At 50.2% G+C, this 17,027-nt stretch overlaps 1 protein-coding gene across 3 annotated transcripts in view; it reads left to right on the top strand.

Moving 5' to 3' along the window:
* Positions 1–17,027, top strand: part of RBM19 (RNA binding motif protein 19) — a 142,541-nt gene that overhangs the window by 16,827 nt on the left and 108,687 nt on the right. For all 3 annotated transcript variants that reach the window (XM_009426322.4, XM_054663659.2, XM_054663658.2), the window contains 7 exons: positions 547–750; positions 2,120–2,250; positions 3,109–3,230; positions 3,660–3,756; positions 7,152–7,262; positions 9,419–9,619; positions 12,455–12,584. In XM_009426322.4, the coding sequence (XP_009424597.3) occupies positions 547–750; positions 2,120–2,250; positions 3,109–3,230; positions 3,660–3,756; positions 7,152–7,262; positions 9,419–9,619; positions 12,455–12,584 (996 nt within the window). The remainder of the gene's footprint in view (positions 1–546; positions 751–2,119; positions 2,251–3,108; positions 3,231–3,659; positions 3,757–7,151; positions 7,263–9,418; positions 9,620–12,454; positions 12,585–17,027) is intronic.

The raw sequence follows: 17,027 nt of genomic DNA, 5'->3' as shown, positions 1-17,027 counted from the left end.
GATTTGAATCCAGCCATCAACCCCAGTGAAGACATGAGTTGTGTTAGAGAAGGATGGAGAGCCTTGGGAATCTTGTTAGCAAGTCAGGAGGTGGGTATTTATTGAGCACCTAGTAGTGCCTGTGCAGGATACAGTGATAATAGCACCCTAATCAGGCACAGGGGCTATGCGTGCAAATAAATCATCAGCAGGTAAGTATCCAGGGCTGGGCTGTCACCTAAGACCCTTCCCAAGGCAGAACAGCAAGCAGTGCCAGAGAATACAGCCCGGAGTTTAGAGAATGCATCACCGTGGTCTGGGATAACTCAGGCAGGCTCCCTCCAGGGCTGAAGCTGAACTGGCAGGGTGAGTGAGATTTGGGTTCAGGCCTGGTGTTGGCTTGGCTTACGCTGCTGCCTCAGGTGACAGGGCAGGTGTTGGGTGCTGTCATCTGCCACCTTGATTGTGTTTTCTGGAAGGCAGCAGAGAAGAGTTTGGAGTCACCAGCAAGGAGTTGCTGGCAAGTTCTAGGCCTCCCCCTGGAGCCCTGACTCCTCTTCATTGCAGGTGGGCGCTACATCGAGGTGTTCAGGGAAAAGAACGTCCCCACCACCAAGGGTGCACCAAAGAATACCACCAAATCCTGGCAAGGCCGGATACTCGGGGAGAACGAAGAGGAGGAGGACCTGGCCGAATCCGGAAGGCTCTTTGTACGGAACCTGCCCTACACCAGCACCGAGGAGGATCTGGAGAAGCTCTTCTCCAAATACGGTAGGGGTGTGGCCTCCGGGCCGTGGATAGCCCAGCGGCTATGGGAGCCGGGCTCTCACTCTGACGTCCTGGGTTCAAGTCCCAGTGTGCACACGACTCCACATCTCTTGCCTCAGTTTTCTCATCTGTAAAATGGGACCAAGTACCCCTGAGCTGCTGTGAGGATTCAGTGACATGATGAATGCAGGGATTCGCAGGGCAGGAAGTAAAAGGTATTAATAGCATCACTGTCATCCTTTGCTGTCTGAACTCTCTAACTTCTCCAAATTCAGAATTGAAGCAATTCGGATGACTTTTTTGAGATACTCCCTTGCTGTCCAAAGTCATGCCACTCAGTATTGGAATTGAGTAACTGTACAGGTTTCACCTGATGAATATACCTACACGGCGTTCCTCCGTATCTGAACTCTTAATTATGTAAAGTCTTCTTATCCAAGCTGAGCACCAAATAGATTTGATAGTGTCAAGGTTAGTGTTGTTGTTGCTGTTATTTCTCAGGCCATGGGCTTGAGGGCCTGTAGTCCAGCTTGGTCACAACAGGCTGTGTTTGTTTGTGGAGTTAGCATTGTTGAAGGGCAGGAAGGGAGGGTTCAGGATGAGGGGAGGTCTTGATACCTTTGAGATCCCCGCAGTGTCTCCCCATGTCTATTCAGAGGCCAGCTGTAGGTTGTGGAGGATTGGAGATGTAGGTTGAACACCTGATGTGGGCCCCGTTGTCAGGGTAAGGATGCCCTGAGTGGAGCATGCCATCAGGAAAATTGACCTGACCTCCAAGCCTGGGGCCTGCCCCAGTGGAACTGTGTGTTCCATTCACCAGTCTGCTCACCATATCCTTCACACAGGCTGGCATCCCGGCTTACACCTCATGGCTGGGCTGAGGGGGAGAAGCATTTGTCGATATATTGCAAATGTCCATTTGGGAAGGAAAGACCCAGAGAGGGGACGCGGTCACACCCTGGCATTCAGAGTTGAAAGCAATGCAGAAAGGGTGTGCTTTAATTTGAGCATGACGCTAATATCATCATGGAAGACACTTCTTTGGCACTAACTCTAGCAGGCACTGTTTAGTGCACTATGCACGCATGAACGCATTTAGCCCATGAGCTTAGGTACTGTTGTGCTGTTTTACAGATGAAAAGACTGAGGCATGGGGAGGCTTAGTGATTTGCTCAAGGCAAGCTACATGTGTAATAGGTGGTGGTGCTGGGCTCCAGCCCAGGTATTGTTGCTGTTTGGATAGACACACGTAAGGGACTGGGAAATAACACCCATGACCTGTGAGGTTGGCTCACAGCTGGTGCTCACCACATTCTTCCCTGGGGCCAAGTGGCCGCGGCCCACCAGAGACCGACACTTCTCCTGTCCTCAGGTCCCCTGTCTGAGCTCCACTACCCCATCGACAGCCTGACCAAGAAACCCAAGGGTTTTGCATTCATCACCTTCATGTTCCCTGAGCACGCTGTGAAGGCCTACTCGGAGGTGGACGGGCAGGTATTCCAGGTGAGGCCCCGTCCTGGGCTGGCCAGGAGGCTGTGGGGCTCACATGGTCGGGAAAGACTGGTGTGAGTGTGTGTGTCTGTGTGTGGACACGGGCGTCCACTTTGTGGGCCTAAGAAAACGTGCAATGGCATGCTAAGTCACTGCCTCACTCAAGCCACTGGAGGGTAAGAAGTCGTGTGAGGGCACGGTCTGATCTGTTCTGGTCACTGATCTGTGGCACCTACACCAGTGTCTGGCACTTAGCAGGCACTGAAAAAATACTCCTTGAATGGATGAATTTGCTCTCCGTCTCTATAGATACCACCTTAGAAGAGGAGTAAGAAGAAAAGAATTTTGACAGGGACCTATTAAAATGGCCACAGTGGAATATAAGAAACTTCTCTTTTCCCAGTGTTACCAAGTGATATACTTAGCATACATCCTCAAGCCCCAGGCTGCCTCATCATCACCCTTTTTCCTTTTCTCATTCATTCATTTATTTATTCATGATTTCTTGATCCCCTTGTTGCCATCAGGCCAGACCTGGCCCCGCCGGCATGGACCTCACATTCTTACTCACTGGTGCAGGGACAGGATGCGATGCAGGCTTGAGAGGCAGGGAGAGGGCTGCGGGTGCGGGGTTATACACTGATCGAAGTTTCGTGTGTGTAGCTGTGTCAGGTGGCCCCCTCACGACATCAGGATCCTGTGTCAGGTGGGAAGAGAGTGGCCACGTTCTACCTGACCTCCCTCCCACCCTCTGGTCAGGGTTTCAGTGCTGGGTCCAGCTTACTCGTGGCAGAAGCCAACATCCTTCGGCAGGAAGCAGGGCTTACAGGCAAGGCTTCTGTTTACTCCCTTCCCGTCATTCCCATCCAGGGCAGGATGCTCCACGTGTTACCATCTACCATCAAGAAGGAAGCCAGCGAGGATGCCAGTGCCCTGGGATCGTCGTCCTACAAGAAGAAGAAGGAGGCCCAGGACAAAGCCAACAGTGCCAGGTCCTCAGTGCCCCTGAAACCGCTGAGCTCCAACCCCAACCCTCTGCCACCCTCACCCTGCCCTTTCTAAGCCACCTGGGTCTTCTGACTCCTGATGGGTTTAGTTCATACCTTACCGAGCTTCCGTTTTCTCATCTGTAAAATGGGAGAATAATAGTAGTGCCTTACTTTTATGGTGCTGTAAGGTTTAAATGAGTGAATGTATGTGAAGTTCTTAGTCCCTGACACAGATGAAGCACTGTTAGGGATGGTCCCTGTCATCATCCGTCTTGTTGTCTTCAGGCCCTGTATACGTAGCCCATGATAGGGAAATTGGGGGCATGTAGATAGGCAGGCCTAGGAGCCCATTTCTTACAGGATTCGTGTCTGAGAACGAGTTCCCCTCATCCAGCTGCGGTCTGATCTCCCTGTTTTGCCTCTGCCTCTTAGCTCTCACAACTGGAACACACTATTCATGGGGCCGAATGCCGTGGCCGATGCCATCGCACAGAAGTACAACGCCACCAAGAGTCAAGTGTTTGACCACGTGAGTAAGGGCCGACCAGTCCTCTCTGGGATCTGGGCCAAACTGAAGGGGAGAAAGAGCAGGAGGTTCGTTGCACTGCTGTTGGCTGTGAGGCTGGGGCCGCCAGGGCTTTCCTCTTGGGCCTTCCCAGAGGCCTCTGGAATGGAAGGTGCTCTCCCAGCCCTCCCTTTGGAAACATCCCCAGCCAGGCTCCAGCCCTGGCTTCTCATGCCCTTATGTGGAGCCACCCCGGAGAATGTGATTGACAGTGGTGTTGACAGGTGACATTCCTGAGCATTAGTGCGTGGTACTCCTCACAATGGCCCTGTGAAGTAGGGTTTGTTGTATCCCATTGTCCAGATGAAGAAACCGAGATCCAGGGACACAATAACTTGTCCAAGGTCACAGACTTGCAAAGAGGTGGAGGTGGGAGGACACCAGGTCTGGCCAACTCCGGTGCCTTGGCTCTGAACCGTGTCTCATGATTTCTGCAGCCCAGGCAGCCCCGGTCTCTGAAGCCAGAGGAGGGGGTCGCTGGGTTCCGTTCCTCCTTCTCTCCCAAGTCTAGCCTTATTCCTTCTGACTTCCCCATCCATCCAGCTCCTCCATATCACATAGCTTTAAAAATCAACATGATGTTTTGATAGACATATAGATAGTGAAATGCTTACCATAGGCCAGCCAATTAACATTTCCATCATCTCACACTTGCCCTTTTTATGTGTGTGGCAAAAACACCTAAAATCCACTACAAAAGATTTTGCTAGAAGCAGAAATCTCCAATGTTAACTCTAGTCTTCATGTTGTACATTTATATTAGATCTCTAGACTTACACAGCTGACATATCTGCTCTTTTGTATTCTTTCTACTTTGGATCCTATATGTGCTTTGTACCTTCTATAAAAGGATACTTTTTAAAAGGTATATTCAAGTAGGGGTGTGTGTGTGTGTATATATATATAAATGTGTATATATATACATTTTTATATAAACATATATATACACATTCATATATATATACACACATGTATATATAATTTTTTTTTTGAGACAGAGTTGCTCTGTCACCCAGGCTGGAGTGCAGGGACATGACCATAGCTCATAGCTCACTGCAGCCTCCCAAATTCTTGGCTAAAGCAGTCCTCCCACCTCACCCTCCCGAGTGGCTAGGACTACAGATGCATGCCATCATGCCTAATTTATTTTTATTTTTGCAGAGATGGGGTCTCACTATGTTGCCCAGTCTGGTCTCAAACTTCTAGGCTCAAGTGATCATGCCACCTTGGCCTCCCAAAGTGTTGGGATTACAGGCAGGAGTCATATAAAGTATATTTTATATATATGAAGTACAAAGTATACTTTGTCTAAGGTACTTTGTAGAAAGCCTGAAAATGCCCCCTTCTTTGTATATTTTGTATCCTCATACCTTCTTTTAAAATGCATGCATCTGGGTTGGGCACGGTGGCTCACACCTATAAACCGAGCTCTTTGGAAGGCTGAGGCAGGTGGATCACTAGAGGTCAGGAGTTCGAGACCAGCCTGGCCAACATGAAGAAACCCCATCTCTACTAAAAATACAAAAATTAGCCTTGTGTGGTGGCGCATGCCTGTAATCCCAGCTATTTGGGAGGCTGAGGCAGGAGAATCGCTTGAACCCAGGAGGCAGGTTGCAATGAGCCGAGATCTTGCCACTGTACTCCAGTGCAGGTGACAGAGCGAGAGTCTGTCCCAAAAAAAAAAAAAACAAAAAACAAAAAACAAAACATGCATCTGGAGTTAGAGGCAGCTGAGTTCTTCCCAGGCAAACCTGGGAATGTTTTTGACATAGGTGGATTTGGCTCGTAAGCTCCTTGCCCATTGCTGTCCACCAGGCACTGAAGGTCAGTGCTGTCCATTAGGGAATGTGAGCCACATGTGTAGTTGGAAATGGTCTAGTGGCCACATGTTTAAAAGGCTAAATGAAACAGACAAAATTAACATTAATAATATATTTCATGTAACTCAGTATATCCAAGACATTTTCCCTCCCTCCTGAGACAGAGTTTTGCTCTTGTTGCCCAGGCTGGAGTGCAATGCTGTGATCTCGGCTAACCAAAACCTCTGCCTCTCGGGTTCAAGCAATTCTCCAGCCTCAGCCTCCCAAGTAGCTGGGATTACAGGCACGCACCACCATGCCTGGCTAATTTTGTATTTTTAGTAGAGATGAGGTTTCTCCATGTTGGTCAGGCTGGTCTCGAACTCCTGACCTCAGGTGATCCCCCTGCCTCAGCCTCCCAAAGTGCTGGGATTATGGGCGTGAGCCACTGGGCTGTCCAAAATATTATCATTTCAACATATGCACAATGTTAAAAAAAAAAATTGCAAGCTATTGTAGTCTTTTTTTCCTCACGGAATTCCGTGTGTGTTTTCCACGGAGAGCACTTTGGATGTGTCACGTTGCATTTCACATACTGAGGGGCTCTGAGGGGCTTGTGGCACTGTGTTGGATGGCACAATTCTAGACCCAGGCCAGCTGGGGGCCTGCAGCCGCTTCAGATCCCCCGAGTACTCTGAGTTCTCGGAATGCAGCAACCCCCAAAACAGGAGCAGTGAGGTTCCTCTGGTGCTTTCCGATGAGGGAAAAGACACTGACACATTAGCAGAGGTGCAGTGCGGCAGGCCTGGTGAGGGCAGAGAACAGAAAAGCCAAGGGAGGGATAGGGTGTCACCGCAAGGGTGAGCTGGTCAGCAACGTGACACTTAAGCAGAAACTGAATGGAGCAAGGAAATGTGGGGTAAAAGCCATGGAGGCCAAGGTCAACAACTGCAGGAGCCCTGCGGTGAGATGAGCTCAGCATGGGGTGGCAGCAAAGACCCATATGATGAGGGGAGGGAGTGCAGGAGAGGGGACCCTGGGGTCCCAGATCTACTGTGAGAGACCTGGGAAGCCAGAGCCACTGGGGGGCCAAGCACAGTGGCTCACGCCTGTAATCCTGGCACTTTGGGAAGCTGAGGCAGGTGGATTGCTTAAGCCTAGCAGTTCAAGGTCAGCCTGGGCAGTATGGCAAAATCCCATCTCTACAAAAAATATAAAAATGAGCTGGAAGTGGTGGGGTGCGTCTGTGGTCCCAGCTACTCAGGAGGCTGAAGTGTGAAGATTGCATGAGTCTGGGAGATTGAGGCTGCAGTGAGCTGTGATCACACCACTGCACTCCAGCCTGGGGGACAGATATGACAGAGTGAGACCCTGTCTTTCTTAAAAAAAAAGAAAAAAAAGCACAGAGCCGTTGGGGGCATCTGATCAATGTAGGAAGGTGAGCGGCATCCGTAGAATCCATTTCCATCCCAGCCTCCTCTTCAGGCTGTTGGGAGATGGGAGGGCCAGCAAGTCACCTGGCCGACAGCCAACCAGAACTCTTCCTTTCCTCTTCCACAGGAGACCAAGGGCAGCGTGGCCGTGCGCGTGGCTCTGGGGGAGACCCAGCTCGTCCAGGAAGTGCGGCGTTTTCTCATAGACAACGGGGTCAGCCTGGATTCCTTCAGCCAGGTGGGTGTTCTCGGCGGCGCCAGCCAGCCAGTAGCCACTGGAGAGTCGAGAATGGCCTTTCCAGGGGAGATGCAGATGGATTTAAGGATCTGGCCTTAATCCTTAATTTAAGGATTGTCTCTAAAGAAAGGAAGAAATGTTACATGGGCTGAGACAAGTGGCCTATCTGACCCTGATTCTGTCTGTCCAGAGCCATGTACAAGAGGTCTGCCTATAACCCCACAGTTCCCCCACACAGATCGGCACCCCCAACATCTCACTCCCCTACCCAGTGGCTTCCCAGAGCATCTGTTATCTGTTCGGGGACTTTGACCCTTCTTGAACCTAGCAGGGAAGAGTCCAGCACCTCAATGTGCCTGTTCTCCACCAAGTAGCAGGTCTTAGATTTATGGATGACTGCAGCTTAGAGGGCCCCTAAGACATCATGAGACCCCTTCATTTTACAATCTGGGATACCAACGCTCAGAGTGGGGAGGTGACTTACAAGGTCAAACAGTCTATATGTGAGAGGAGCCTGGACTAAAACTCAGGGCTTATGACTCCCAAAACAGCCCTTTCAACAGCCTTCCCAGGCCTTACATTTTTACCTCAAGATGGATGAGGAGGATGGATGAATGAAGATGTATGGGGGATGGGTGGATGGATGGATGGATGGATGGATGGAGGATGAATATGGATGGTGGATGAATGGATGGCTTGATGGCTGGATGGATGGATGGTGGATGAATACAGATGATGGATGGATGGATGGATGGATGGATGGATGGATAGATGGATAAAATAAATATACTAATAGCTAACATTTATTAAGACTTACCAAAGCACTCTTCTAAGTTTACATGTTTAATTAGCTCATTTCATTCACATGGCCACTCTGTGAAAGCAGCTCTACTGTGCTTCCCACCCTACAGAAGGAACCACAGTCACAGAGGGGTGAAGTCACTTCACAGCTAGTCATGGTGGAGCTGAGTTTGAACACAGGCCTTCTGGCCCCAGAGTCTGTCTCTCTAACTGTAACACTGCGGCCTGAGTTGCACCTAAAAGGCCCACAGGTGCCCAGCCTTTCCCACCTGCAGATGGTTTTCACTCCCCTCACCTCACTCAATCCTCATAGTAACCTTGTGTGGCCTCTATAAGATGGGTGTGACTGTTAGCCCATTTTGCAGATGAGAAAAATTGAGGCCCACAGAAACAAGGTAATTGACCCAAGGTCTCAGGTTACATTAGCGGCTGAGCTAAGACTTATTCCCAGATAGGCCATATGCCTAGATTTTTCCATTATATTTTGTTGGCTCTTTTATCCTCCTCCAACATTATTTTTTAATAAAATTATTGCTAACGTTTTCAGAATGCTCATATTACATGTACTTTTACTAACCCATTTAATGAAAACTTTTCCTGGAGCGATCCTGTGAAATAAATGCTCTGTCCTTGCTGTCGCTGCGGGAGCTGAGGCACAGTTAAGTACATTTCTCAAGGCTGAATAGCTTAGTCTTTTAGTTTTGGTTCTCCCAGAAGCAGATTCTGAGACAAGGATTCAAGGGCAAACAGTTTTGGGGGCAGTGCAGAAAACTCTGGTGAGAAAGGGATGCAGGGAAGGGAAGGAGCCCAGGGTGCAGAGTGTGCTGCTGCAGTACGCTGCCCTGTGGCTGCCTGGAGCTCTGCCTAGGGGAAAGCCTGCAGCGCTCACACCTCAGTCTCATCCCACCCAAGGACAAGGAGTGCAGCAACTCCTGAGAGCTGTGGGCTGCTCCCAGGGGGCGTTAGCTCTGCAGCACGTCCTGCTGGCTGCACGTGGTAGCAGGTGGGCGGTCTGTAGTTCAGGAAAAAAAGCCTTGGTACTGAGATGCAGACCCCAGCCACTGGAAGCCTTGGAAAGTGCGGCCCTGCTCAGGAGTGGAGGAGGGGCTGGGATTTGATCCAGAAGCTCCAGCTTCAGAGTCCCAGGCCTTACCCCCTCTGCAGAGCTGCCTCGCAGCCTTACAGGGAGCATCATGCCAGAGAGGGTCGTTCCTCCTGGGTCTTCCTCCTAAGTGCCTGGTTGCTGAGGTTCCAAATGGAGAGCCTCGTCTGGAGAGCCCCATGATCCCTGCTGGTGTCAGCTGGGGACCCTCCTCCCTCCTGTGGTCCCATGTGTGTGCATTTCCTCTTTGCAGGCTGCAGCAGAGCGAAGCAAGACTGTGATTCTGGTCAAGAACCTCCCGGCAGGCACCGTGGCGGCCGAGCTGCAGGAGACCTTTGGCCGTTTTGGCAGCCTGGGCCGCGTGCTGCTGCCAGAGGGCGGAATCACTGCCATCGTGGAGTTCCTGGAGCCCCTGGAGGCCCGCAAGGCCTTCAGGCATCTGGCCTATTCCAAGGTAGGGTTGCTGGAGACCCAGAGTTGATCTGGAGAAGGACCAGTGAGGGCTGCTTCAAGGGAGAGGGTGCAGTGGGCTATGGATTCACAGATGTGGCACATGGGAGCTCACCCTAAACCGCCCGTCACGATCATGGCTGAATATCATCCCTGCCGCCTGAAAACCTGTCTGGATGGGAAGAATGGGAGACGGAAGTTCTTTTTTTTTTTTTGAGACAGAGTCTCGCTCTGTCACCCAGGCTGGAGTGCAGTGGCGCGATCTCTGCTCACTGCAAGCTCCGCCTCCCGGGTTCACGCCATTCTCCTGCCTCAGCCTCCCAAGTAGCTGGGACTACAGGCACCCGCCACCCCGCCTGGCTAATTTTTTTATATTTTTGGTTGAGACGGGGTTTCACCGTGTTCACCAGGATGGTCTCGATCTCCTGACCTCGTGATCCGCCCGCCTCAGCCTCCCGCCCACCTCAGCCTCCCAAAGTGCTGGGATTACAGGCGTGAGCCACTGCGCCGGGCCGGGAGAAGGAAGTTCTGAACCATCCTCCAGAAAGCATGCCTTGGTTCCTTGCCTGACTCTAGCTTTTCTTTGGCTTTCTTTACCCATGTTAATTTGGATTAGCATTTTAATTTTAATTAAATGTGTTCATTATTTTTTTTAAAAAGTATTTATTTATTTTTAAAGACAGGGTCTCGCTCTGCCACCCAGGCTACAGTGCAGTGGCACCATCTTGGTTCGCTGCAGCCTTGAACTCTGGGGCTCAAGCAATCCTCCCACCTCAGCCTCCCATGTAGCTGAGACTACAGGCATGCACCACCACGCCTGGCTAATTTTTTGATTTTTTGTAGAGACAAAGGTCTCCCTATTTTGCCCAAGAATGAGCATTCTTGATGCTTTTGTAATCCTGTAGCTACAATGAGATGAATGAAAGTCAGTTCTGTAGGTAGGGCTGTCTCCTGGTTCTTGGTTTAGAAAAAAGCCAACAGTTGTGTATTAGTTTGCTGGCTGTGGCTGTCATAACAAATTATTACAAGCTAGTTGGCTTGAAACAACAGAAATAGATCATCCCACGGTTCCGAAGGCCACAGTCTGAAATCAAGGTGTCAGCAGGTTTGTGCTTCCTCTGAAGGCTCTAGGGAGTCTGATCTGTGTCTCTTCCAGCTTCTGGTGGCTCCAGGCATCCCTGGCCCATGGCTGCATCACTCCAGTTTCTCCCTTCATCCTCACTTGGCTTTTCCTCTTCTCTCAGTCTTCCTCCCTGTTTCTCTTATAAGGACACTTGTCATTGGATTTAGGCTCTGCTGGGATAATGCAAGATGATCTCATCTCAAAATCTTTCACTTAATGAAATTTGCAAAGATCCTTTTTCCAAATAAGGGCGTATTCACAGGTCTCTAGGGGTTCAAGATATAGACATACCCTTGCGGTGCCACTACAAGTATTTTCTGTTTATAAGACACTTTAGCACTTCGCAGACCTTGGTCTCCCTCAGCAATTCTTAGAGATAGATATTCATGTCCCCCCCAGCAATTCTTAGAGATAGGTATTCATATGCCCCCCAGCAATTCTTAGAGATAGATATTCATGTCCCCATTTTGCTGGTGAGAAAATGATTTCTCATTCTCTGCCACTTTAACCCCGTAATAGTCTTTAGCTTGGGACTCTGTGGCCACTAAGCTCTCAGGAAGTCAGTCTGCGCCTGACCCATAAGAAAAATTATCTAGGTGGGGCCCCATGACTGAGATGTGAGCATCCTTTGGAATGTGACACCATCCTTTCTTCCTTCTGCTTTGGGAGGACATGCCAGTCAACAAAAGCTCTCTCTGTGTGAGCCACAGTTGGAGAACACTGACTAGGTGAGGCCTCCTGTTTTGGGCAGTGTCTGTTTCACTGACAAGAAGACTGCTGTCTTCATTTTGCACATATGGAAACTGATGCCCAGAGAGGTGCCCTGACCCACGATCACACAGCTAAGTAGTGATGCAGCCTGCTGTCTGCACACCAATCTGTTTCACTCTGAAGCATGTGTATTTCTCTGAAAATAACTGATTTGCAAGGCTTTCATGGAGTAGGAAATTTGAAAAGATTCAAAAAGGGCATTTGTTGACAAGTCTCACTCCCACCCCTGTCCTGCAGCTCCCCAGTAACCGCCTAATGAGGCAGGTGTCATCAGTGTCTTGTTTATCACCCGCCTGCCCAGGGCCCCTCTTTTTTTTTCTTTTTTTAAGAGGCAGGATTTCCCTGGAGTGCAGTGGCAGAATCCTAGCTCACTGCAGCCTCAAACTCCTGAGCTCAAGGGATCCTCCCACCTCAGCTTCCTGAGTAGCTAGGACTACAGGTGTGTGCCACCATGCCCAGCTATCCTTTTAAAAAAATAACATCTGCATGCACACATATGCACACGTATACAGGTGTTGCCCATGGATATATGCACATAGAGAGAAAGTGTGTTCTCTTAACGGGTATTTTACACTTCCTCCTGGAGAGCTGCACTTTACCAGTGATGTGGTCGCTCCTCGTCCCACTCCCATCTAAAGTATGAAACTTTAGAGTTTCATACTCTAATTGGAAAAAACACAAAGGGGGCCTGGGAGCTGCCATATGTCTGGTGGCAACAGAGACTAAAGCCTCTCTCCTGCACCCTGAGATGCAGCACGGGGGCCGAATGTTGTCCTCAGGGAGTAGACAGCAGTCAGGGCTCTGGGCTGGGCTCCTTCCGGCTCCATTCTTGGGTGAGTTGCCCATCCTCTGTGACCCTTGGGCTGTGATCTGCATGGGACTGAGTCCCTCCCCAGCAGTGTGTTGTAATGAAGACCCACAGGGCCATCACTCTTGTCTCTGCAGTTCCATCATGTCCCCCTCTATCTGGAGTGGGCTCCAGTTGGCGTCTTCTCCAGCGCAGCCCCACAGAAGAAAAAGCTCCAAGACACACCTTCAGAACCCATGGAAAAGGACCCAGCAGAGCCAGAAACAGGTAAGAGCTGAGTCTGAGACCAGGATGGCTTGGGATCCTGGTGAGGGAAAGGAGGAGGGTTGGGGGCAGCGTGAAGTTTCTTATCAAGCCTCTGGTTTAAAGCTCTTTGTTCATGCTAGAGACCAGCAGGGCTCAGACTCTCAGATTTTATGGGCATGTCCTGTAAAAAACAGTGTCAAAATTATGGATGCAATATGCTTTTAGTTTTTCAATTAAAGCTTTTAGGGGAAAAAAATTACTATCTATTAACAAGGATTCAAAGCAGAGCAAGTATAAACAACCTTCCTGTTTCAGAGATGGACCAGAATGGCTCATGGAGGAGGGTGGCTGGTATGGGAGATACTTATTCTCATGTCCTTGGAGTGGCAGTGCCCTCTGATGTCCAGTGACTGCAAAGACAGGAAAGGAAGGGGAAGCCGTGGCCCCTGGGGGCCAGATAGGGCAACCCCCACCCCCTGGCTAATGCTTCCTAGCTGGGAAAAGGGGTATCATTGGGCTTTGGGACTGGACAGTACTTTCTTGTCAGGACTGCTTTGCAAATCACAAGACATTTCACATCCCTGGCCTGTGCCTCTGAGTGTCACGCTGAGTGTCACGAGTGCCCCCAGTCCTTGTGACAACCTGGAACACCCCCACGCATTCCTAGATGCCCACAGCGGGCAGTGTATCCCCCGCATCGAGGACCTCATAGTCTAAGGACCATGACCACATCTTAGAAGCCAAGACCAACAGGACCATGGTCATTCTATCCAGATGTTACGATTTTCCTTGTCAGTAATAACCACTCACCTATACACACCCACAATACAGCAACCAGTTGTTTAACTTATTAAAATAAGGATGTTAAAAAAATAATAATCAGTCCTCAGCTACTCTCTCCTTTGTTCTCATTTTTTTTAAAGGACATTTCATAGTTAAAAAAAAAATAGTCGGGGAGGAACACTGTCAGATTTAAGAGTTGTTTTTTTTTTTTTTTTTTTTTTGAGACAGAGCCTTGCTCTGTTGCCCAGGCTGGAGTGCGCGATCTTGGCTCACTGCAACCTCTGCCTCCTGGGTTGAAGCAATTCTCCTGCCTCAGCCTCCTGAGTAGCTGGGACTACAGGCGCCCACCACCACGCCTGGCTAATTTTTTTGTATTTTTGGTAGAGACGGGGTTTCACCATATTGGCCAGGCTGGTCTGGAATTCCTGGCCTCAAGTGATCTGCCTGCCTCAGCCTCCCAAAGTGCTGGGATTACAGGCATAAGCCACCATGCCCAGTCTAAGATTTTAGTGGAATAGACTTTGCTGTACCTAACCTCCCCTGCCTTGTCCACATTTCTCATTTCCTTGTTTCACTGTGTATCTTCAGGACTGGCTCAGCCAGCGCAAGGCATTCAGGAAGTGCCTGTCTGGAGGCCTGTTTCAATCAGGAAACAAAATCCTTCAGTCCCTTTGCGATCTGAGGACCCAGAAGCATCCCACATCGTTGGGGTTAATGATGATTGGTATAAACCTTGTGAAAGCCCGACTCCTGCTCATTTATGAGTTAAGCTCTCTCCACTCAGTTTGGATCAGGGTCTCCTTCAAAACCTGTGCCTGTTCCCATCAAAACAAAATTCTCTTCATGTCATCCTGGCTTGTTCTTAACTGTCTCCCCCAAATCACAGCTGCCTTGATTTTTACTTCAGTTACCACCCTTGAACCTAAGTAATGTTTTTTTTTTTTTTGGCCCAAAGCGAGTTCTCCTTTGAAACGCAGAGATCAGCCAGGGCTGAGCGGCACTGAAAACAAATCGGTGGAGGCCTCTTCCCGCAGCCTTGGGTGGCAACAGGAGGCAGGCTGGGGACATGTGGTGGCTCCCAAAGTGACCGCTTCCACCAGGCTCTTCATTTCCTTGTGTCCTGGGGATTATCCCTCTCTGCTGTCTTCTTTTTTCTCTAACACTTGTCACAATTTCTATTTATTCTGTTTATTTGTTACTTGTATTCGTTTCCTATCTCAGCCAGACTTTGAGCCGTGAAGGCAGGGAATGGGGCTGTCTCCTTCACTGCCCGGTACCCAGCACCCCGGGGGGCCCAGGCATAGGGAAGCTCGGTTCACAGGTGTCAAGGGAGTGAGGGAATGCATGAGAATCTGCCTCTCTGTTCCTTCGAAAGATGAGGCCGGGTCATATTTGTCTTTGTGTCCCAAGGCTCTGGCACACAGTAGAAGCTTAGTTAGGTTTGAACGTTTGGTTTTCGTTGTTAGCCCAGCCTCAGAACACAGTGGTGACAATAACACCATCAATCAAAATAATAGAGGGGGCTCCCATTTGTCCCCACTCTCACAAATGGCCCTTTATTTTATTTCAAATGCTTATCACTTCCTGGAATTGTGTCATGAATGGTTCCTTTCCCCGGTGTTGCTCTGTCGGACTCTGCCCCTGGAATGGCCACTCCACATGCCGAGAGCCCATTCACCTTGCTCACGGCAGTATCCTAGCACCCATGAACGTGCCCCAGTGGCTGATAGTGATCAGGAAGTGTGTGTGAGTGAACCCAAGAGCAAAAGCAGCAGTTATGCCATGCTAGGCATGGTTCTAAGTCCTTGGCATCCTCATCATGTGAGGCCTAGAGCCCCTGGGGAAATGGCCCTGAGATTTCCAGTAAGCAGCCATTCTGTGACTGGGCAAGCCACCTGCCTCTCTGAGGCTCAGTTTCCATATCTGTAAAATGGGCATGATATCCGCCCCGCCCTCTGAGGGCGTGGTGGGATGTCACATGCACATCACCAGTCTTCCGCTGCTGTTGGTGACTGAGCAATATAAATCACAGTGCATCTTGGGAGGCTGAGGCAGGAGGATCACTCGAGTCCAGAAGTTCAAGACAAGCCTGGACAACATGGCAAAACCCCATTTCTACAAAAAATACAAAAATTAGCTGGGCGTAGTGGTGCATGCCTTGTAGTCCCAGCTACTCAGGAGGCTGAGGTTGGAGGATCACTTGAGCCTGGAAGATCGAGGCTGCAGTGAGCCGAGATTGCACCACTACACTCAGCCTGGGTGACAGAGAGAGACCCTATCTCAAAAATTAAATTAAAATTTAGAAAAATATGGCACAGTGGATAGTCTTTAACTCACCATGGGCACCAGCCCCGAGCCAGCAGCCGAGCTGAGTGATCAAGATGGACACCACACAGATGCACAGACCCCCTTCCCCAGGAACTTTTGAGCTGTGGAGGACAATAGAGCTGTTGGGGGACAAGTGAGATGTCACAAGTAGTAATAGAAGTGGGCCCTGAGTACAGAAATGTCTGCATCACAGCACAGGGTGCATCACGGAGATAGCATGCTGTGGTTTACAGTCAGAGTGTTTTCCCACCCCCTGCCCGCGGGTCCCCCTGCTTCCTGGGTCTACATTGTAGGTTTGAGCATGTGCCCAACAGCCCCTACCTCCCAGAGGGGCTGCTTTCCAGGGCCTGACCATGACTCACACAAAGAAGGCCTTAGAGCCCGGCTGCCGGGCCTCCTTTGGCCCGGGAAGTTGTGCGTGTCTGTGCTAATTCCAAGCCCCGCTGTGTCCCGCGTCATCGGTGAATTCCCACAGAGCTGATCTCCAGGGCCTCCTCCTGCCCTCACTGCACGCAGCACGTGCACAGCCCCTCCTGGCGGGTGCTGTTCTTTTCACCTGCTCCTCCCCCACCCCCACCCTCTTTGCATTGTTCCCGAAGCTTCACCAAATCCCCGACTCCCCCGTTGTACAAGGACAACGAGGGCTGGGGGGACTCAGCCAGCCCACAAAGCCCTGGATTTTCTCAGGCTCCCAAGGAAGAAGAGTAGGAGGGGAGTGGACATACCTTTTTTTTTTTTATTTTACCCCCTTCCTTTCTGCAAAGCTCTCCTGTTCTCTGTACCAGTCTCGAGGGAGGGGGACAGCGTGTTTTATCTCCCCACAACCAAGACCCTCACCTCCAGATAAAGGGCTCAGAGTGAGGGGAGGTCCTGAAAAGCTGCTTGCAACTGATAACAGTCTTTGCTGTCAGCTCCAGCGCCGAGAGCCGGGAAAGGGGAGGAGGCCACAGTAAATTCTGTGGCCTGATTATAATAAAGCCCCATGTGGCGATGCGTGACTGGATTTGATTGTGCTAACTACAGATGGAAGCACAGTTCCCCTGCCTCTCCCAGCCCCCTCCAGCCCACCTTGCTTTTAGATCCTTCCCCCAACTCCCCCGCCCCCAGGCCTAGCCCTGATTCCTTTCTCACTTCTTCCCTCTTTTTCTGGTTCCTGGTGTTTTTGTTGGCAAACATCTGTTTGAGTTTCACAATACCTTATTTTTTTCTTTCCCATCTTTCTTTTGTCTCCCAACTTGGGGCCAGCAGCAGAAGTGCTTTTTAAAATGACCTTTGGCTTCATGGCCTTGGCTCCTGGCTGTCTCCACGCCTCTCTGGACACAGCCTGGCCTGGTGACTCGGGGAGCAGTAGCT

Source organism: Pan troglodytes, chromosome 10, assembly GCF_028858775.2.
Source record: "Pan troglodytes isolate AG18354 chromosome 10, NHGRI_mPanTro3-v2.0_pri, whole genome shotgun sequence".
In the NCBI taxonomy this organism is placed as follows: Eukaryota; Metazoa; Chordata; class Mammalia; order Primates; family Hominidae; genus Pan; species Pan troglodytes.
This window is presented reverse-complemented; position numbering and strand designations above follow the sequence as displayed.